This window comes from Scyliorhinus torazame, chromosome 11 (genome assembly GCF_047496885.1).
Source record: "Scyliorhinus torazame isolate Kashiwa2021f chromosome 11, sScyTor2.1, whole genome shotgun sequence".
Taxonomy (NCBI): Eukaryota; Metazoa; Chordata; class Chondrichthyes; order Carcharhiniformes; family Scyliorhinidae; genus Scyliorhinus; species Scyliorhinus torazame.
In genome coordinates, this window is record NC_092717.1 from 164,981,465 (window position 1) to 165,003,518 (window position 22,054).

The 22,054-nt window shown below is 48.0% G+C and overlaps 1 protein-coding gene across 1 annotated transcript in view; it reads right to left on the reverse strand.

The window, feature by feature from the left end:
* cngb3.1 (cyclic nucleotide gated channel subunit beta 3, tandem duplicate 1) overlaps nucleotides 1-22,054 on the reverse strand; it is a 209,128-nt gene that overhangs the window by 136,155 nt on the left and 50,919 nt on the right. Inside the window, exons 5-8 of the mRNA XM_072468598.1 lie at nucleotides 13,434-13,484; nucleotides 13,237-13,323; nucleotides 7,712-7,776; nucleotides 1,525-1,647 (exon numbers count right to left, since the gene is read on the reverse strand). Of these exons, the coding sequence (XP_072324699.1) occupies nucleotides 1,525-1,647; nucleotides 7,712-7,776; nucleotides 13,237-13,323; nucleotides 13,434-13,484 (326 nt within the window). The remainder of the gene's footprint in view (nucleotides 1-1,524; nucleotides 1,648-7,711; nucleotides 7,777-13,236; nucleotides 13,324-13,433; nucleotides 13,485-22,054) is intronic.

Consider the following 22,054-nt stretch of genomic DNA (forward strand, 5'->3'; position numbering starts at 1 on the left):
AAAAAAATTGTTAAATGTACCTGACCAAGAATGGCTGAAAGAATAAGAACTCCTGAAAAATAGTTGCACATCTGAAATATTTGCTCAAATTCATTGGTGGGGTATGGAAGTTCAGCAATCATCAGAAGGGATTTCTCTGCATAAAGGAAACAGCTGACGTAGCTAAAGAAAATTACCACCAGGGCAAGAAAAAACAAGAATTCATTGAAAAAAAATTGAAAAATCGAAAATTTTCAACTTCCAGTAGGAATCTAAACATGTGGCGAATGGTTAAAGATAACAATTTACCATCAAATTTACATGATGAAATATAAAGAAAATAAATAAATTCAAGATTCAGTGAAAACACGTAAGGTTCTGTGCAGGTTCAAAGAGAATAAAACAATGCAACATTCAGCAGTGAAGCAATCAGCAAGTACAAAGGCCAAGCAGATTTGGATTTTGAAATATAAATAATAAAATATATGAACATGGTCCTGATTGTGATTGTTTTCTTAAATGATTGACTTAACGTTCTGCAATCTATCCTTTTTTAAAATTTGTTCATGGGATATGGGCATCACTGGCTGGGCAAGCATTTATTGCCCACCCCAGAGGGGCAAGAGTCAACCACATTGCTGTGGATCTGGAGTCACATGTAGGCCAGACCAGGTAAGGATGACAGATTTCTTTCCCTAAAGGACATTAGTGAACCAGGTGCGTTTTTACAACCATGGTTGCATAGACTTTTAATTCCAGATTTTTATGGTGGGATTCGAACCCAGGTCCAGCAGAGTGTTACCCTGGGTCCGTGGATTACTAGTCCAATGACAATAGCACTAGGCCATTGCCTCCCCATCCATGGATACCTGAGTATGAATGTAGGGCAATGCACTGAATGGAATTTCTAAACTGTAATTGGAAAGCTGAGGCAGAGTTCAACTGTCACTGTCACACCCCACGATTCGATTGAGCTTTATTAATCCAGAAAATTGGATAGTTGCTTAAAATAGTCCATACTTTTTTTTAACATGGGAGATTAACATGATTTTGGTGTTAAATAAATCAACTGCAGAACTTAACCAAGATAATCTGGTAGTTAAAAACAATACTGGCAATGTGACAAATGATGGTTTTAATGAAGTTCTGCAAAATAGCCAAAAGAACTCTTAATTTGTACTTGATTTGAGTAGTAAATCTCAATAGCTTTTTGTCAAGGGCTCTTCCCATGACATCTTACCACTCTCTCTCTCTTTCTCTCTGTCCCAGGGAGACAGTTCCAGGATCAGTGAGCAGTGAGTAAGCAGGCAAGCGCAACAAGGAAATGCTGAGGACCACAGGTAAGACAGAAGGAGGCAGCAAATACAGAATATATAGTAGATTTTTATTTTACAACCCACTTATATTCCCAAAGGTTGAAATTATTGTATGTCACTATGAAAATATAATCATTGTGGCTGTAAAATTGAAGAGCTATTATACATTCTGCTACTGCTGTGCCAAATGCTCTCTTTCATTTTTGCAGCTGTATTTTCAAACTTTTACCTATTTCCTTTGCCATTGTAGACCCATTTAGTACTGTTAATGCCTTCATACTTTGAAGCCCAGTAATAAATACAAGCATTTATATGCAGGAGGAAAAGCAGATATCCTGTTGTTCGTGCAACTCTGAAAACAAAATGAGATGTATATGCTAGTTAGTATCAATGGTGAGCTATTTGCTGGAACATAGCTTTCAGGGTTGCTATCTAACATAGTGGCTCAGCTCATTAACAAAGTTTTATCGGGTTGTGGTATATTTATAGAAACAGCACCTTTGTGCAAATGCACCGTACATCTCAAATTCGGTCTGATTAAAGATATCCTAATTAAAGTTTTGAGTGAGCTAAACACTCACCCAGTGTCTCTGTTTCAGCTTTAGTACTGACCGACTTGGTTTCACAGGCCTTGGGAAACATGGCAGCTGAAGTGACAGGTGGACTGTCTTTCCAGCACTGATGTGAACCAGGAGGAGCAGGAGTGCTTTACCTGCCTCCCCCTCCCACTCTACACTACCAACCTAATTCAGACTGCCTTCCACAATAAAACTTTTCGTCCTGCTCGCTGATCTCCTCCCCTGTTCTTCCATGGGCCTTGATCATCTACCTGTCATACCCACCCCACCGCTAAATATCCTCACTGCCCCCTCCCCTCCCCTGTCAGCTTGTGTGCTGTGCTCTCCAGGTCCCACCACCTCCCTCCAATTTAAGGCCCCACAATCTCTCCCTCCCAACATCTTCCATACTCCACAACTGCTGCCTGGTGGCCACAGTTTCTCAATCTGGCTGGCTGCGATCAGAAAATGGATTCCAAAGTAGTAATCATGTCCCACCATTAAATTCAGATGGAATTCAGAAAGTCCTGTACTTCTAGTTTTAAAAAGTATAGTAAAATGCTTGCTTATCTTTCAGTTTCAGTGTGACAAATTATTCCACCATGAAACTGTCTTCTTCTCCTTCATTGTTAATTACTTTCATATTGATAGAATTTTCTGTTTTCCTTTTTATCTTCTTAAGTGCATTATAAAGCATCAACTTAATCTCTTATAGCCTTAAAAGGGGTAGATTTTATGAGTTCCTGGGTACTGGAATTTGTAATCCTGTTTTGGTGAAGAACACAGAGTCGCTCAACATTTCTGCTGACGTGTGCCGCTCAGTGTTGGAGAGAACATTTGGAACCTGTCACTCAATACTGGCAGTGGATGCTAGGACCTGCCTCTCAGTGTTGGTGGACATAGAACATAGAACAGTACAGCACAGAACAGGCCCTTCGGCCCTCGGTGTTGTGCCAAGCTTTGTCCGAAACCAAGATCAAGCTATCGCACTCCCTGTCATTCTGGTGTGCTCCATGTGCCTATCCAATAACCGCTTGAAAGTTCCTAAAGTGTCCGACTCCACTATCACAGCAGGCAGTCCATTTCACACCCTAACCACTCTCTGAGTAAAGAACCTACCTCGGACATCCCTCCTATATCTCCCACCCCGAACCTTATAGTTATGCCCTCTTGTAACAGCTACATCCACCCGAGGAAATAGTCTCTGAATGTCCACTCTATCTATCCCTCTCATCATCTTATAAACCTCTATTAAGTCACCTCTCATCCTCCTTCGCTCCAATGAGAAAAGCCCTAGCTCCCTCAACCTTTCCTCATAAGACCTACCCTCCAATCCAGGCAGCACCCTGGTAAATATCCTTTGCACCCTTTCCAATGCTTCCACATCCTTCCTATAATGAGGTGACAAGAACTGCACACAATACTCCAAATGTGGTCTCACCAGGACATCTCTGAGAACTGTGAGAAAGACCACTGGATTTGTTATGCACTATTGGGAAGGGACTTTGGGATGGTGCTGATCTGTCACTGAGGCCTAGTGAAGGAGGAAAAGACATGACGGGAGGATTCTCTTGTCCCCACCATTCCTTCCCCTCAATTTGTGTGGAAGAATTGGAATGGGCAGAAGTTAGAAATGGAACAGGATGGACTCCCTGTCTACATCCATATTTACATGTTCTAAATGCCTGGGTGCTGTACAATACATGGGTGTAGGCATATTATAATGATATTCAAGTGACAGAAATGTGTCATTTTATGTGTATTCTGCCACTTGCACTGAAGAACCATTAACTCCATTGCACTTGTTTGTCCCAGAGTCCTGCATTGCTAAGGTTGGGAGAGGAAAGCAAGTTTAAATGTAGAAATATGGAAAGCCTGTTCAATCAACTGCAGGATGATGAGATGCATTTTTTGCATGACTTCGAAATACTTTGGGCGGGATTGTTGACGCCCATGCAGAATTCATGGACTTTCATGACAGAAAAACAGGCGCCACACCTGAACTGATTCCGCTACTGCTAAGGGGCTAACACCAGCGCCACGTGGAACACAGTCGATTTTAATAAGAAATGGTAGCAGATACACACTCAAAGGCTGACAAGCTGCAGCCACATGCACACACTGCACTCCCCATACACACCATCCCAGCCAACAAGATGGCAGTGAGGAGAGCAGCCCCGAGGCTTACTGATGCCGAGATGGAGACATGTTGGAGGGGTGGCGGATGGCCTTGTACCACGGCCTGGGAAGGAGGCTGCCAGCTGCCGCCATTCACTGTGCCTGGGCGCAGGTGGCAGAAGATGTGAGCGCCCTGGGCAACACGGTCCAGGTGGGTCAGCAGTGCCGGAATAAACTGCACGACCTCCTCAGGGCAGCCAGGGTGAGTAGGCAGCACTGAGCCCTTAGCAGTAACCCAAGACCCACACACCCGTAACCCTATCCACTCCCCCACCAGGAGGACGGCCGAACCCCTACTCCGCACCACATGCGGGTGCCCATACCGGCCGCCATGGCCGGGTGCCCTGGCCACTGAGCCACCCAACCCCTGGGCTGCATGTGTCTGACTGTATAACACTGTCGTTTTCTGTTCCCCCTGCCCCCCTCCCCCCACCTCCCCCACCCCCCAGGAGAAAGCCACACACAGTGTGGAAGTGTGAGAAGACAGGAGGGGGACCGCCGGATCTGCGGCCCCTCACCGTGGCCGAGCAGTGAGCCTTGGATGTGGTCAGCAGCTCCGAGGAACGGGAGGCCGCCAGGGTGGGGCTCGGCCGTGGGTGAGGAAGTGAGACCCCGCTTAGTTGTGGTTCTCTGTGACACATGTACCAACCCCTCCCAATCGCCCCCAGCACCCTCACCCCCATAGTAGCCTCACCCCCACTAATCTTCGCACCAACACCACCACCCCCCACCCACATGCCCACCGCCATTCCCCCCTGGCCGCGGTCTAATCATACGTCTTGTCTTGTGTCTTGCAGAACCTGCTGGTGATGGGGCAGGTCCGTCTGGCGTCCCCTATGCCCAGTCAGTGCCACAGCCGGGACCCCCGGTGAACCGAGCATGATGCTGAGAGCAGCTTGGACATTAGCCCTCCGCCCGAGACTCAGGAGACCCCAGAGCTCGGGTCGGAGGATCACACAGATTTCCCGTCACAGGTATCTCCAACATCCTCCATCATCCCAGAGACACTCACCTGCCCACCAGCCTTGGTACACCCCCCCCTCCACCGCCCCCCCCTAGTCAATTAACCTGGAGGCAATCAGACCATCCTGTGCATGCTGGCCCTGGTGCACACGTTGTGCGGCCTCCTGTGCTTGCCTGGGCCCCATGTCCTGCCCATCTTTGTCCTTTCCCACATCCTCTTCATCGGACGAGGCCTGGCGTTCCTCCTCCTACAGCACATCGTCCCTTTGCTGTGCGATGTTGTGGAGGATGCAGCAGGCCACCATGATGCAGGCAATTCTCCATACTGGAGGGAATCGCCAGAGCGGCCCAGGCACCTGAACCGCATCTTCGGGAGGCTGAAGCATCGCTCGATCACACCCCTGGTCGCTTCATTGTAGCTGGTCTCGGCAGAGTCTGTGGTCTCCGGAACGGTGTCATCAGCCACGACTGCAATGGATAATGCCTGCCACCCAGGAGCCAACGCCCCAGCCGGGGGGGCATCTCGAACATGTCATGAATCGTCGAATGTGCCAGAATGAAGGCGTCATGCACAGTGCCCGGGTACTGGGCACAGATGTGTATGATGCACAGTTGATGGTCACATATCAGCTGCGCGTTCATCTCGTGGAACCCCTTTTGGTTTGTGTAGAGTGGCCTGTCACGTGCAGGTGCCCACGCGGCCTCATGCGGCGCCTCCTTGGCCCCTCCTTCTCCTGGCCTGTGGGCAGCTGGCTCTCCAACTGGGCGGCTGCCACCCGCCCCTCTGTCCTGTTCCACTGCTGCCCACTCCTCTGGTGTAGCTTCCTCCTCATCAAGTAGCTTGAGATTCTACAGACACAGGCATCCGCCAGGGCTGCGGCGATCAGCAGGAAGTCCACCATTGCCAGTTGAAATCCAATATCCATTGTCTGCAAGGGGTGAAAGGCCGACATGTGAACATGGTTCATACCCCCGTGCCCAACCAGGTCCACCGGGCTAAATGGTGGCCCCGGTTGGCACTGTGGGCTCCAACCCCGCATGTCCCCCTACCCCATCCCCACATCCTTGGCCCGTTGGTGGCCGGCACCATGGGGGCCACTGGCTCTGGCGGCCGTCCCTGATGCCATGGGGTACCATTGGCTGGCACTTAGCCCGCCAGGGGTATGTACCGCAGCCCCTGTAAGGACTACTGTGGCTGTTGCCCTTAGTGGGCCGCCGGCGGGTGGTGGCCAGGTTGGGGGGGGGTGACGGATGGTGGGTGCGGGAGGGGGGGTGTGGAGGCACCTATACGGTCAGTGTCACTTTGCAGAACCAGCGACCAGGGTGGGTGGTTACCCGGCCTGTTCCCAGCTTCCCCTCTCTCCCCTGGCCCTGGCAGGGCCCACCCCACCCCAGCCAGCCTAGCCAGTGTCCGGCCCGGCAGACCGCGGTTGGTCCTCTCCGTGTCTGAACCCCTCTCTCTCTCCCTCAGCAGCCACAATGCTGGTTTCATGATTTTTAAAAGCACAAGTGAACCGCGACGTCGGGAACTCGGCCCATCGGAGGCGGAAAATCGCGGCGGCCCTGGATAATACCGGGTCAGGCCCGCTAATGATATGCAAATGGTGTTTACTGTAAGTGCTTTCCAGAACACATTGGCGCCCCTGTCGAGGTGACGGAGAATCGTGATTTGGCGTCAAATTGGTGCCCGTTGCAATTTTGCCGTCGGAACTGATTCTCCGCTTCATCGCCTTTCCCGATTTCGCCGTCGACCAACGCCGAATCCCTTTTTGTTTGGCAATCTTCAGTTAGCAGCACAGAGGTCAACAATCATCCAATGCTGCTAACAGTCCTCCTCAGCCAATCTCTGCAAGATAGAATAGCGAGCCCAGCAAATTATTTAAATAGTCTGAGGCTGGAAAATTGGACAAGGTTAAGAGGCTGTATGTGGTGGTGGGTGGGGTGCCCTCATGACACAAACAGAAAATCTGGGCTGATTTGTATGCAGCTGCAATTCAAATCTGAGCTGCCAGTGATTCTCACTACTTTGTGTTCAATACCCTTTATTTTATACATTGCAAACCAGCACAGAAATATAAATGTCGCTTGCAGAAATTAGTTTGCACTCCTCAGGCAAAGGCAGTTAAATGTCAACAAAAGAGTAAAACGAGCATTAATTTATTGCTACAATCCCTTGACCCCAATCTCAGCACATGATTCTAGGGAAAGAACGCAGTCTTTTAGAATACTCATCGCAGTCTGCAGCACATATATATGATGCTGCACCTGGAGGGTCAATATTGACCTTTCAGAAGCAAATTAGGTGTATTAGTGTTAGAGATGGTGGTGTAGTGAGGTTATGCTAAAGAAACTGTGAAGCAGCAGTGTGCATCAATTTAGTTTAATCTTGGCCAGTGCAGACAGCCTAAGATTGAGACAAACTGCAGCCTCAAGCTCTTTGCTTTTTATTTTATGCGTGACATCTTTTTCTGTGCCTGGTGAAGGGAAGATGATTCCTGTCAGCAGTTTTGAAAATATATATTCAGCAGATAATTCGATACCGCATCTGATAGCAGCATTTACACAAGAAACAAATTTGTTTTAACTAAAAAAGACACAAATTTCAATTGTGCCTTACAAGCGGAATTTCTTCACATGGGTTTAATAAACATGGCATTTTATTACTAAAGATTTTCACACAAAACACACATTGATTTTGTCATCTAAATGGTTGCTTACCTGTATATATAGGCTTTTTCCATTATAGCCTCAAGTCGATCATTGAATTCAAGGAATGTTAAATACTGGAGGAAGGAAAAGCCAAAGAAACATAACAAAAAGCATTTGAAATATTTCTTTTTCAACATTTTTTCCCAGTAGCTTCAATACTTTGATATTGAGAGGTTTCATCGCTCCTATGTTTTTTATTATAAAGAATTAGCTTGAAATTTTATAGCACCTTATTATGTCCTCCGGAGATCCCAAATGCATCACATCCAATGAGAGAGATTTGAAGTGCGATTCTATTGTTATGCAACCAAACTTGTGTTGACAGAAACAAAATATGGATAGTCACTCAGTTGAGTTGAGAGTGTTTATTGTAGACTGCTAATTGATGTAACCAGGCAAAAGTCTTCAATGGATAAGGTCCAAAACTAGACATTGTATAGGAAGGCCTTGTGTTTTATGTTTGCTTTAACTGTATGTACTTGTGATTTTAATAAGATCTTCAATACATTTGTTAAATAATTAGGTTAGCAATTCACCAAAACATGGATTTCAGTCCAAATGCTAGCAATAGGTCGAATTTTCCAAACATTGCACCTTGTGCTGGGTCAGGCGAGAAAAGTTGTGTGAAACTTGCTGGTTTCACAGCTGCCTTTTCCAACAAGATCAAACATAACTCTGCACAATTTCAAAGTACTAGCGAGAATTACACAGCCAGCTAGGGGGAGTGGGGCCTCAACTCGCTGGTAAAACTGGGATTCAGAGATTGGGATGCCATTTTTAAAGGGCATCGTTAAAGGCCCCCCTCCCCTCTCCCAGACGTCAGGACACCCGGCGGACAAGGAAAACATAGAAGGACAATCTCCCACCACCACTCAATCACCCCCACCGCATCATGCACACATTAGGGTTACCCAACACCCCGTACTCCAGCAATCCTTGCATCGGGGCATCCCCCCATCCAAAGTGTTCCCCCCTCCCCACTGCCATGTAGGTACAAACCTTGCCTTCCACCATCCCCCCCCCCTACGAACTGGGAGCCCCCCTGAATGGGGTTCCCAGAGGCCCCGCCTCTGGCACTGCTAACTGATGACCCTGGAAACAGCTGAATTAAGCCATTTATGAAAATGAATTCAAATTTATGGTAATGAGCGTGAACCTGACTATGTCGCCAGAGGGCGTGGGCAAGATCTCAAACTGAGATCTCGCCACCACAACCCACGTAATGGACCCCACGCGAGAGTTAGCGGCCATAACTGGATTTGCGCACTCGGCGAATGGGCCCAGAAAATCATGGCCAGTGTAATTAAAGGTACAAAGAGGAATTACAGCTTGCAATATTTTCTTAGCTGTTAGTAAGGAAAGTAATTAGACACTTCAGAAACTCTATTCATTGGAATCTCTTCGTGCTAAGACACAAAACTATGTGTAAAGGAAAACGCTACTCGTTTTAAAAAAGTTAGGACATCTGAAGGTAACGTGAATGCATCTACACAGCTGGCTTACGGACTCACTTGATGAGAACGGATTAAGATCAAACCCTGGAAAATCAAGTGTGCTGGCCTCGGCATCCAATTCTTTGATTTGCAGTCCTTCTACGTGCCGGGTATAGATTGACTGAATTTACCCGCTGTTTGGTTTGCAATTTAGAGATTTCTGAATACCCAACTCACCAAATGAACCGCCCACCTGGAAACAATTGGTGGCAACCTCACTGCTCATAGATGTCACTGGACTCATATGTTCCAAATAAATGACTGCTGTAAAGTATAAGCACTGCGTTGGTCTCTCATATTTGTACAAAAACAGATCCTGAACCTCTCAGGCTAAAGTTTGGCTTTACAAATGAGGTGTGTAGGTCAAACAAGCCCAAGATCTTAGTTGTTTTAACTCACTTTAAAAACTTTTAATTTCCGACAAATATGCTCTTCAGTATCAATGCTTTCTCTGGATTCAGAGTGTTGGCCTAAGGGTGACGAAAATTAGATTGAGTTCCCTTTACTAATGACTATAATCACTTTTGCTTAAAGGCATGCAAATGTGAACTTTAGATGAATACAGGCTCTAGCTTCCAAACAGATGAACTGTTATTATTCATTGGCTATTATACTCACATATAAAACAGTGCCTTATGGGCAAGATAACTAATTGCTGTTGTCACCTGTGGAGGTATACCCAAACACGTGTCAGAATGTTCAAAAATGGGGAAGAACGGGGAGAAAATTGGAAAAAGAAAGTCATATTTGAGGTAGATATTCTGCTCTTGAGAGACCTTTGTGCATTTTTGATCTACATTCTATGCTAATCTTAATAGTTTTAAAAACAAATTATTTCTTTTTCATTTTGGTAATAATGAAAACGATTCACTGGTCTCCACTCTGCGCCCAAGGTAACAAAGAAATTAGATTTAATTTCACTGGGTTTAAAATCCTAACCATTGATTTATTTGTTTATCCACAAGATTCGGCACGGTGGCACAATGATTATCACTGCTGCCTCACAGAGCCAGGGACCTGGTTCAATTCTGACCTCGGGTGACTGTGTGGAGTTTTCATGTTCTTTACATGTCTGCGTGGATTTCCTCTGGGCGCTCCGGTTTCTTCCCGCAGTCCAAAGATGTGCAGATTAGGCAGATTTCTAAATTGCTCCTTCGTCTCTAAAAGGTTAGATGGGGTTAGGGGGTTGCAGGGGATTGAGCCTAAGTAGGGTGCCAATTCAGAGGGTTGATGCAGACTTGATGGGCCAAATGGCCTCCTTCTGCATTGCAGGGATTCTATGATTCCATATGGACATTGCTAGCACGGCCAACAATTATGGACCACCTTATTACCTCAGAGAAGGGGTGATGAGTTGCCTTCTTAAACCTCTGCAGTTTATGCAATACAAATACTTCCACAGTTCTGTTCGGCAGGGAGTTCCAAGATATTGTCACAATACTGATGAATGAAGACTGATATAATTCTAGGATGGTGGGTGACTTGGGGAATTTGAAGGTTGCAATCTTCCAATGCACGTGCTGTCCTTGTCCTTTTAGGTAGTTGAAGTCAAGGGTCTGGGAGATTTTTCCATTATTTCATGAGATGTAGGTATCACTGGCCTTTCGTGAATAGCTGTGATGCAGCTTTAGTGATTTGCCACAGTTCACTTATATGGCTGAGTACACACTGCAGCCCTGTTGAACTAGTTGCTGAGGGAGTGAATGTTAAGGAGATGGATGGGGTGCCAACACAAAAGGGCTGCATTGTTGTGATGGCGTTGAGCTTCTTGAGTATTGTTGGAGCTACAATCATCCAGGCAGGTGGAGATAATTGCATCACATTCCTGACTTGTGTCTTATGGGTGGTGTAAAAGGTTTGGGGAGCTGAGGGGTGAGCTCCTGACTACAAAATGCACAGCCTCAGGCCTGCTCTTGTAGCCATGTTATTTATGTCACTGGTCCAGTTAAATTTCTGGCCAATTCTGAACCCCAGGATATTGATGTTGCCTTGAATGTTACTTGCCATTTAAGCCAGATGTTGGAAAGCCGAGGCCCAATTATGTAGAGCGACAAGTGAGAAATATTTCCCATTTATCCCAAAGGAAGACCAGCGCAAGCTTCCAAATGGCATCAATCGTTTCTGAGATCAATTACCTTTTCCTCAAGCATTTGGAGCCTTAAGGAAAATCATGTTCTGCTGCATTTTCTAGCCCTCCTCCTGTAGTTATACTGGAGATGTGCCCAGGCCCAGCGCCAGCGCAGAAGTTAATGTCGATAAATTACATAATTTCCCACATCAGGCATATGGTCAAAATGCATGGTTAATCCTGATCTGTTAATTCTGTAGCAGGCAGCATGCAAACTGTAAACAGAACATAAGAACCTGAGAAATATAAGCAGGTGTAGGCCATTGGTCCATTAAGTCTGCTCCACCAATCAATAAGATCATGGTTGATCTCATTGTGGCCTTAATTGTAATGTTCTGTCTGCTCTCCAAAATCCTTGACTCCATTATAGATCAAAAATCTTTCAAACTTAGCCTTGAATACATTCAATGGCCCAGCCTCCTCTGCTCTCTTGGTTAATGAATTCCAATTCTTTGAGAGGAAAATCCTCCTCTTCTCCACCGTAAATGGGAGACCACTAGTTTTTAAACTATCCCTCCTAGTTCTAGATTCCCAACAAGGGAAAACATCCTCTCAGTATCTACCCTGTCAAGCCCCCTCTGAATCTTATATATTTCAATAAAATCACCTCTAATTCTTTAAAACTCCAATGAGCCTAAGCCCAACCTGCTCAACCTTTCCCCTTCAGATAACTTCTTCACTCCAGAAATCAGCTGCCTGGATTCCTGAAACCTGGGACACTTAAATTGGAGGTATGCAAACTCATTTGAAAAACCTTATGATAGACCCGCCTCCTGAGATCAGGCTCGTCAACCCACCTCCAATTAAAATGTAAGTGGTTGAGTTATACGAAGACTGGGCTGTTTATTCTCACTGAGGTTTCACTTGTCTCCTCACACCAGAACAAAATGAAACTATACATCCCACAAATCAGTGTTCCAAGTTTGCAATTTATCAGAAATAACTTGTATTTTATCGGAACAGAATTGGGATTTTACATTGTCATGTGAGAGTACCTTTAAGAAATGGGTGTTTATAAATGGGTGTGTATATAAATATCTGTAGTGAGAGTACCTTTAAGAAATGGGTGTTTACTACTGCAGTGATGTCAGAGAGTGGGTGGAGCTGGGCTGTCTGTCAGCTTTTTACTTTGGTTTTTGAGCAGACTGCAGGGTATGTTTTAGTTTCGTTTTCAGTGTTGGAGCTGAAGCCAGACCAAGCAGGTGTACGGCTGTTCTCTCTGCCATCAAAAGACTATCTCTTGATCATTTGGTGAATTCAGAATTATAAAAGTTTTCAGTAGTGACTTTAACCTGATGTGCTTCTGATAAAGGTTTTGTTTTTAAGTTGTATGGATGTTAAAAAGGAAAGCTTAAAGGTTTACTTAGTGTTGTAGTCTTTGGGGGTTGTATTTGAATTAATGGTTGCTAAGATGTTCACTGTATGTTTTAAAAAGGTTAACTTGAGTTCATAGAATAAACATTGTTTTGCTTTGAAAAATACTTTTCCATTTCTGCTGTACCACACCTGTAGAGTGGGCCGTGTGCTTCCCATACCACAATCTAGTAAAAGTTGTGGGTCAGGTGAACTCCATGATACACTTTGGGGTTCTCTAACCCCTGGCCCATAACAACATGAATATGATAATGAAATAAATGATTACAGCTATCACTCCAATGTGTAATATGTTCCCAATATTTTCACATGTCTCTGCCTGACGAGGCAAGATCATGAAATCAATTTTATTCAATATACAGTCAAAATGTAAACATATTGAATATGATTTATAGCTCTCATCAACTCTTGGCAATCTAGGCACATTTTAAAGACTCAGAAAAGAAAAGAACAATGAGATTTACACTGACAAGAGTTTAATTTAACAGAATCCATGAAAATTAGTTCTAAAATGAAGCCAATAATCAAAGTGTATTTACCTTAAGTAAACGATTCAGTCGAAACAACGGATTACAGTCAAACACCAGGTAAAATAAATCAAATGGAATTATCGATGCCAGATCAAGCTGTGGGCACATAATTTAAATCTGGAAGCATACTCTTAATCTTAAAAAGCAACTTAGTCAAAAATGTATTTGCTAATTGCTTGGATGTTCATAACTAAATGCATGTTTACCTTGAATCTTAATGATTGTACATAATTCTTTCTCATTTCTTCTTTATCAGCCTAAACAACAAGAAAATGCATAAATTATGAAATTAATGTTACACAATTAAAATATTTTTTACTTAAACTTTTTGTAATTTTTTTTTGTTCAACAAATAAAGAAAGATGACGGGCGGGATTCTCCGGTTGCCGATGCCGAAATCGTGTTCGCCAATCGGCCGGAGAATCTCCATTTGTGGCGAAATCGGGGGTAGCGTGCTTTTGCAATGCTCCGCCCCCTCAAAAACAAAGAGTACATCGCACGCCGTCGGGACGGCCTCACAACATCACCTGAGGCCCTCCCCCGATGCTCCGCCCCTGATGGGCTGAGTTCCCGACGGCATGGAACACTTATCTTTTTTTTTCGTGAACCCGGTGTGGCGGCATGGGCAGGCGATGTTTGGTGGGGGCTAGGGGTACTGATGGGGGGGGGGGGGTAGTCTGGTGGTGGCGAGGGGGGTTACTGGGGGACAGTATGTGGCAGGCCGGATCCGCGCACGGCCTGCTGTCGTTCACATGCGCAGCCACCGACCCAGCAATCCTCCGCCGTATCTGCAGGTATTGCCGGCTTTACGCTGCGTGGCTGCTAGCCCCCCACCAGATGGAGGATCGGTGCAGCTTTTGCATTTTTTCTGGTGTAAAACACCACTGTTCCCACGCCGGCATCAGCATTTAGTTTTCAAATCCAAGCAGTGGAGGGTGTAATGGCTGCCTTGGGGGGGAAATGGGGACATTGCGGCGGGAGCTGAAAAAGCAGTCTCCCGCTGGCGTGAAATGACAACGGGAGCGTGTTCTCCTGCCTGTTGTGGCGGGTTGTTATTCCCACCCAATCCAACATGAAGCCATTTTACATCCCATTAATAGGATGCAGGTGAAGCCCCGGACCAATGTGGCATGGACATGCTGGGTGGAGCCCTGGGGCGGCTTGCAGAGAGTGGAAGATGGAGCCCTCCAGTGACCGTGGACCCTGGAAAACAATGCACAGCAGTGGGTGGGTGGAGCATCTACCAGGTAGATCTTTTCCCCCCTGCAGCTTCCAGGATGTGAATCGTTTCACTGCTGGAGCTTCCAGGATGTGGACCTTTGCGCTGCCGGTTGTTGGCTGCTTGAGGTACCATAAGGCGGCGATGGTATGTGCTGAGGAGGGGATTAGACAGAGATGTGCGGAATGAAGAGATGGTGTGTGTATGGAGGCCTGGGGATCGGAGGAATGGGGGTGAAGTTGAGGGTAGTAGGGGAAAGAGTGAGATGCTGTTTGGGTTTTGGAATAGTGAGGTGATATGCAGGTGTGAGCAGGCACTTTGTCACTTTCATGACAGGATGATGGTGGGTCAGCGATTCCGTTAATCCATGTTAGGATATTATTTGCATATATTAGCATGGCATGAATACTTATTATAAACACAACCTGGTGCTTCAAAGGTGAGACCACTTGCCAGAGGGAGACATGGAGGAGGCTGAGAGCTCCTCAGAAAATAAAGGACAGGAAGGACAGGAACCTGAAGATGGCGATGGTGGGAAGGTTCCAGGTGAGGATGTGATCGGAGCAACAAGACTTGGAAGATGTGTTCATGACAGACTCATAGCCACAAGGGTTCAGGAAGGGTAAAGTGCAGGCATCCCCAGGTCCTTGTCATGGATAATGGGGCTTCTTTCACCAGTGAGGAGTTTTCGGCGTTCCTGAAAACCAACGGGATTCAGCAAGTGCGGGCTGCCCCTTACCACCCGGCGGCTAACTGGTTAGCTGAGCGGGCGATACAGACGTTTAAACGAGGGCTCTGGAAACAGACTTCAGGTTCCATGCATATAAGGCTGGCTCGATATTTGTTCACACAGTGACCTGAGTGGCCCCGGCTGAGATGCTCATGGGCCGACAACTCCATACCCGCCTCAGCTTGCTATTCCCCAATATCAGGCAAAGGTGCACCATAACCAGGAGCTACTAGGACACTGCCCACTTCGGCGTTGACCAACCCGACAATTCGCTCCGGGGACACGGTGTTCATCCGCAAATTTGCAGACAGTACTTTCTGGTTCTCAGGGACTGTTTTCCGCCAGACGGGGCCAGTCTCCTACCTGGTTTAGGTAGGATTGGCCATTTGGATCATCTTCGGTCACGGAGACTGCTCCTTCATCAAGTTCCTTATGTTAACGTAATTGTTCAAGAGAAATGTGCTACTTTTTTCTCTTTAATTTATTTTTAAGTTTTCCAATAAAGGGGCAATTTAGCATGGCCAATCCACCTTGAGTGGCTGCAGCAGCTCTCTGTCGCTGAGTGCTGGCTGTTGCTGACTTGCCTGCAGGAAGGAGAGAGAGAGGGAGGAGAGCGGAAAGAGAGAAGGAAGGAAGGAACAACAACAACAACAACAACAGGAAGGTTGCTGCAAAACAAGGTGGGAGTAAAGCCCCTGTACTGTTTGTTTGCTGGGCCCCTCCCGGCTGAGGACCCGGCCCTGCCCAGTTCTCCCAACTGTCAGGCCTTCCTGGAACCGATGCAGGAAGTCGGAAGGTAGTAAAACAGGGACAGAAACAAAAGGCAGTAAGGGGGAAAGTGTAAAGCAGAGAAGCCATAGTCAAAAATCAAAAAGGGCGACAGGAGAAGGTACAGTGACTGAGGGCAGCTCAGTGAATAGGCTCTAAAAAGAATAAAACGGGAAGTAAAACCATAAATGGTAAGCAACGCGGCAGGTTGTTACATGAAGATATGGGTTCAACGACAAGGAAAATTAGGAGAAAAGTTAAGAGGAAATATAACAGGAGAGGGTACTGATCGAGGTGTTAAGGTTCAAAACAGAGGTATAAAAGCCAACCAAAGTGTACTTTACCTGAATGCTTATAGTATTCGGAATAAGGTAAATGAGTTGATGGCGCAAATCATCGTGAATGACTATGATTTAGTGGCCATTACTGAAACATGGTTAAAGGATGGTCACGACTGGGAGTTAAATATCCGAGGGTATCAAACTATTCGGAAGGACAGAGTGGATGGTAAGGGAGGTGGTGTAGCTCTGTTATTTAAGGATGACATCCGGGCGGACTTCCGGTTGCGGCGATGACCAGCTAAGCCGCACGTTTCGGCACCTCCCGTTTCAACGGACTTTTGGGCTCTTATCGGGAGCCCCAACGGAAATTTTTTGCGGCCAAACCCAGTGTGAGGTGACAAAGGAAGGAGTCCCCCTGGGTGTGGATGGAAAGGAGCGACAATAGTGGCCAGATTGCGGAGGATCCTTTGGAGCAGCGGCAGAGAAGAGAAAGAAGCAAGATGGCGGCCGAGGGAGCCCAGATGGTATGGGGCCCGGAACAGCAGGAGTTCCTCCGACGATGTGTGGAGGAGCTCAAGAAAGAGGTGCTGGCGCCGATGTTACTGGCAATCGAGGGACTAAAGGAAACACAGAAGGTCCAGGCGATGGAGCTCTGTGGAGTGAAGGCAAAGGCAGCCGAGAACAAAGGCGAGATACAGGGCCTGGTGGTAAAAACGGAGACGCACGAGGCACTACACAAGAGGTGCAGAGAAAGGCTGGAAGCCCTGGAGAACAGCTTGAGGAGGAAGAACCTACGGATTTCAGGTCTCCCCGAAGGAACAGAGGGAGCTGATGCTGGGGCGTATGTGAGTACGATGCTCCATACTCTAATGGGAGCTGAAGCCCCAACGGGCCCCCTGGAAGTGGAGGGAACGTACCGGATCCTCGTGAGAAGACCAAAGGCAGGGGAAACACCAAGAGCAATAGTGGTGAAGTTCCATCGCTACAGGGACAGGGAGATGGTCCTGAGCTGGGCTAAGAAGACACGGAGTAGCAAGTGGGAGAACGCGGTGATACGCGTGTATCAAGACTGGAGTGCGGAGGTGGCGAGAAGGAGGGCGAGTTTCAACCGGGCCAAGGCGGTGCTCCATAGGAAGAAAGTCAAATTTGTGATGCTGCAGCCGGCGAGATTGTGGGTCACACATCAGGGCAAACACCACTACTTCGAGGCGGCGGAGGAGGCATGGACATTTATTCAGGAAGAGAAATTGGACTAGACTTGAGAAATTGCCTGGAGAGGGGTAGCGAGGTGGTGGCACAGAAATGTAAAGTGGGGAGAGGGGAGGGCTAATGTATAATAATGTTGGACGGGGACATTTTTTTTCCCCCCCGATGTGGGGGACATGAAGAAATGTGGGTGCCGGTGGAAAAGGGGACAGGGAAGGGGAATGAGGGAACTGCGCCATTAGGGGCGGGGCCGAGAGGGAGGCGCGGGTATTTTCCCGCGCTATGGAAACTATGCCGGGAAAAAGGGCGCAGGAAGGAAGGGAGCCTCACACGCAGGGAGGTCAAAGGATGAACGGGGGAAGCCGAGGTCAGCCAGAGATAGCTGACTTCCGGAAGCAATATGGGGGGAGTAATCAAGCTAGAGGGGAATCTGGGGGGGGGGGATTAACTGGGTTGCTGCTGCTGAGAGTAAGGGGGAGCTGATACGAGACGAGGTGGTCGGGACGGGAGGGCGCCGTCTGGTGGACAGACGGGTGCGTGAGACCTGGGTGAGGAGATGGTTTAAAAAAGGGGATGGCTAGTCGACGTGGGGGGGGGGGGTAAATGGCCCCCCAACCCGGCTGATCACGTGGAATGTGAGAGGTTTAAATGGGCCGATTAAGAGGGCAAGGGTGTTTGCGCACTTAAAGAGACTGAAGGCGGACGTGGTTATGCTCCAGGAGACGCACCTGAAGTTGGCGGATCAGGTTAGACTAAGGAAAGGATGGGTGGGGCAGGTATTCCACTCAGGGTTGGACGTGAAAAACAGAGGGGTGGCAATACTGGTGGGGAAACGTGTATCGTTCGAGGCTAAGACCATAGTGGTGGATAGTGGGGGCAGGTATGTGATGGTGAGTGGCAGATTGCAGGGTGAGGCGGTTGTGCTGGTGAACGTATATGCCCCGAACTGGGATGACGCGGGATTCATGAAGCGAATGCTGGGACGTATCCCGGACCTGGAGGCGGGAAGCTTGGTAATGGGGGGGGGGATTTTAACACAGAGCTTGACCCAGGGCTGGACCGGTCCAGATCCAGGACCGGGAGAAGGCCGGCAGCGGCCAAGGTGCTTAAGGGGTTCATGGAGCAAATGTGGGGAGTAGATCCGTGGAGATTCGCCAGACCGATGGGTAAAGAGTTTTCCTTTTTCTCCCACGTCCACAAGGTATATTCCCGGATAGACTTTTTTGTTTTGGGAAGGGCACTGATCCCGAAAGTGGCAGGAACGGAGTACTCGGCCATAGCCGTTTCAGATCACGTCCAGCATTGGGTGGATCTGGAACTAGGATAGGAAAGGGACCAGCGCCCACTCTTGCGATTAGAAATGGGACTACTGGCGGACGAGGGGGTATGCGGAAGGGTGAGGGAATGTGTCAAAAGATACCTGGAGGTCAATGACGATGGGGAGGTCCAGGTGGGAGTAGTATGGGAAGCGTTGAAGGCGGTGGTTAGAGGAGAGCTGGTTTCCATCAGAGCCCACAAGGGGAAACAAGAGGGTAAAGAAAGAGAGAGATTAGTAGGGGAAATTTTGAGGGTGGATAGGAAGTATGCGGAGGCCCCAGACGAAGGGCTATACAGGGAAAGACGAAGATTGCAGACGGAGTTTGACCTGCTGACCACGGGAAAGGCAGAGACACAGTGGAGGAAGGCACAGGGGATACAATATGAGTATGGGGAAAAGGCGAGCCGGCTGCTGGCCCAACAACTTCGGAAGAGGGGGGCGGCGAGAGAGATTGGTGGAGTTAGGGACGAAACGGGAAGGATGGAGCAGAGAGCAGGGAAAGTGAATGAGATGTTCAAGACATTCTATGAGAGGCTGTACAAGTCCCAAACCCCGGAGGGGAAAGGGAATGAGACACTTTTTGGGCCAGCTTGAGTTCCCGAGGGTGGTGGGGCAGGAGGTGGCAGGTCTGGGGGCGCAGATTGAGGTGGATGAGGTGATCAAAGGAATTGGGAGCATGCAAGCAGGGAAGGCCCCGGGACCAGATGGGTTCCCGGTGGAATTTTATAGGAAATATATGGACCTGTTGGCCCCGCTTTTGGTGAGAACCTTTAATGAGGCTAAGGAAAGGGGGACATTACCCCCGACAATGTCGGAGGCGATGATATCGCCAATCCTGAAACGAGACAAAGACCCGCTGCAGTGCGGGTCATACAGGCCCATCTCCCTCCTAAACGTAGATGCCAAGCTGCTGGCCAAAGTGATGGCGACAAGGATAGAGGATTGTGTCCCAGGGGTGGTACATGACGACCAGACAGATTTGTTAAGGGGAGACAATTGAATGCCAATGTACGAAGGTTGCTGGGGGTGATGATGATGCCCCCACCGGAGGGGGAGGCAGAGATAGTGGTGGCGATGGATGCAGAGAAGGCATTCGATAGGGTGGAGTGGGACTATTTGTGGGAGGTGCTGAAGAGATTTGGATTCGGGGAGGGGTTCATCAGATGGGTTAGACTCTTGTACGCGGCCCCGGTGGCAAGCGTCGTTACAGGCAAAGATCGGGATACTTTCGATTACATAGGGGTACAAGACAAGGGTGCCCCCTGTCCCCATTACTGTTCGCGTTGGCAATTGAACCATTGGCCATAGCGCTGAGGGACTCTAAGAAATGGAGGGGGGTGCTTAGAGGGGGGGAGGAACACCGAGTGTCACTATATGCAGACGATTTGCTGCTATATGTGGCGGACCCGGTAGAGGGGATGCCAGAGGTAATGCAGATACTCAGGGAGTTTGGAGAGTTCTCGGGATACAAATTAAACATGGGAAAGAGCAAACTTTTTGTGATGCACCCCGGGGAACAGGGCAGGGGGATAGATGCTCTGCCGCTGAGGAGTGTAGCAAGGAATTTTCGATACCTGGGGATTCAGGTGGCCAGGAACTGGGGAACCCTACATAAACTTAACCTGACGCGATTGGTAGAGCAGACGGTGGATGGCTTCAAGAGGTGGGATATGGTGCCCCTGTCATTGGCGGGCAGATGGTGGTCCTCCCGAGGTTTCGTTTTGTGTTTCAGTGCCTCCCCATCTTGATTACAAAGGCCTTCTTTAAAAAAATAGACAGGAGCATTATGAGCTTTGTGTGGGCGGGAAAGACCCCGAGGGTAAAGAGGGGGTTCCTGCAGCGCAGTAGGGACAGAGGGGGATTGGCACTGCCGAGTCTGAGTGACTACTATTGGGCCGCCAATGTGTCGATGGTCTGTAAGTGGATAAGGGAAGAAGAAGGTGCGGCGTGGAAAAGGTTGGGGACAGCGTCCTGTAAGGGAACGAGCCTAAAAGCGCTGGCGACGGCGCCACTACTGATCTCGCCGAAAAGGTACACCACAAACCCAGTGGTGGTGGCGACCTTGAGGATCTGGGGGCAGTGGAGACGACATAGGGGAGTGACGAGTGCCTCGGTGTGGTCCCCGATAAGGAATAACCACAGGTTCGTCCCGGGGAGGATAGATGGGGGATTTCAATGTTGGCAGCGAGCAGGAATTAGGAAGCTGAAGGACCTGTTTGTGGACGGGACGTTTGCGAGTTTGGGAGCATTGGAAGAAAAATATAAGCTGCCACCAGGGAATGCTTTCCGATACATGCAAGTGAGGGCATTTACGAGGCAACAGGTGAGGGAATTTCCGCGGCTCCCGACGCAAGGGGTCCAGGATAGAGTTATTTCAGGGGCATGGGTTGGAGAAGGTAAAGTGTCCGAAATATACAGGGAGATGAGAGACGAGGGGGAGGCGATGGTAGAGGAGCTGAAGGGAAAATGGGAAGAGGAGCTGGGGGAAGAGATTGAGGAGGGGCTGTGGTAAGGTGCCCTAAGTAGGGTAAATTCCTCGTCCTCGTGTGCCAGGCTTAGCCTGATTCAATTTAAGGTTCTACACAGAGCGCATATGATGGGAGCAAGACTGAGCAGGTTTTTTGGGGTGGAGGACAGGTGTGGGAGGTGCTCGGGAAGCTCGGCGAACCACACTCACATGTTCTGGTCGTGTTCGGCACTGCATGAGTTCTGGGAGGGTGTGGCAATAGTGCTCTCAAAGGTGGTGGGGGTCCGGGTCAAACCAAGCTGGGGGTTGGCAATATTTGGGGTTGCAGAAGAGCCGGGAGTGCAGGAGGCGAAAGAGGCCGACGTTTTTTCCTTTGCGTCCCTAGTAGCCCGGAGAAGGATTCTACTTATGGGGAAAGAAGCGAAGCCCCCGGGCGTGCAGGCCTGGATAAACGACATGGCAGGGTTCATAAGACTGGAACGAATAAAATATGCGTTAAGAGGATCGGCTCAGGGGTTCACCAGGCGGTGGCAACCGTTCCTTGACTATCTCGCGGAACGATAATGGAAAAACAGAAAAGACAGCAGCAGCAACCCAGGGGGGAGGGGGGGGATTATTCCGTGTTCTTGTTTTTGTTTTCTTAGTTCGTTGTTGATATTTGCTTTTTGTTTATTTCTTTTTCCATCTGTTGTTAGTTTAATATATTATTTAAATAACGTTTAATGTATATTTCTTTATTAAGTTGTAAAAACGGAAAATCTTTGTTTGAAAAACTTCAATAAAATATATTTTTTTTAAAAAAGGATGACATCCGGGCAATAGTATGGGATGACATCAG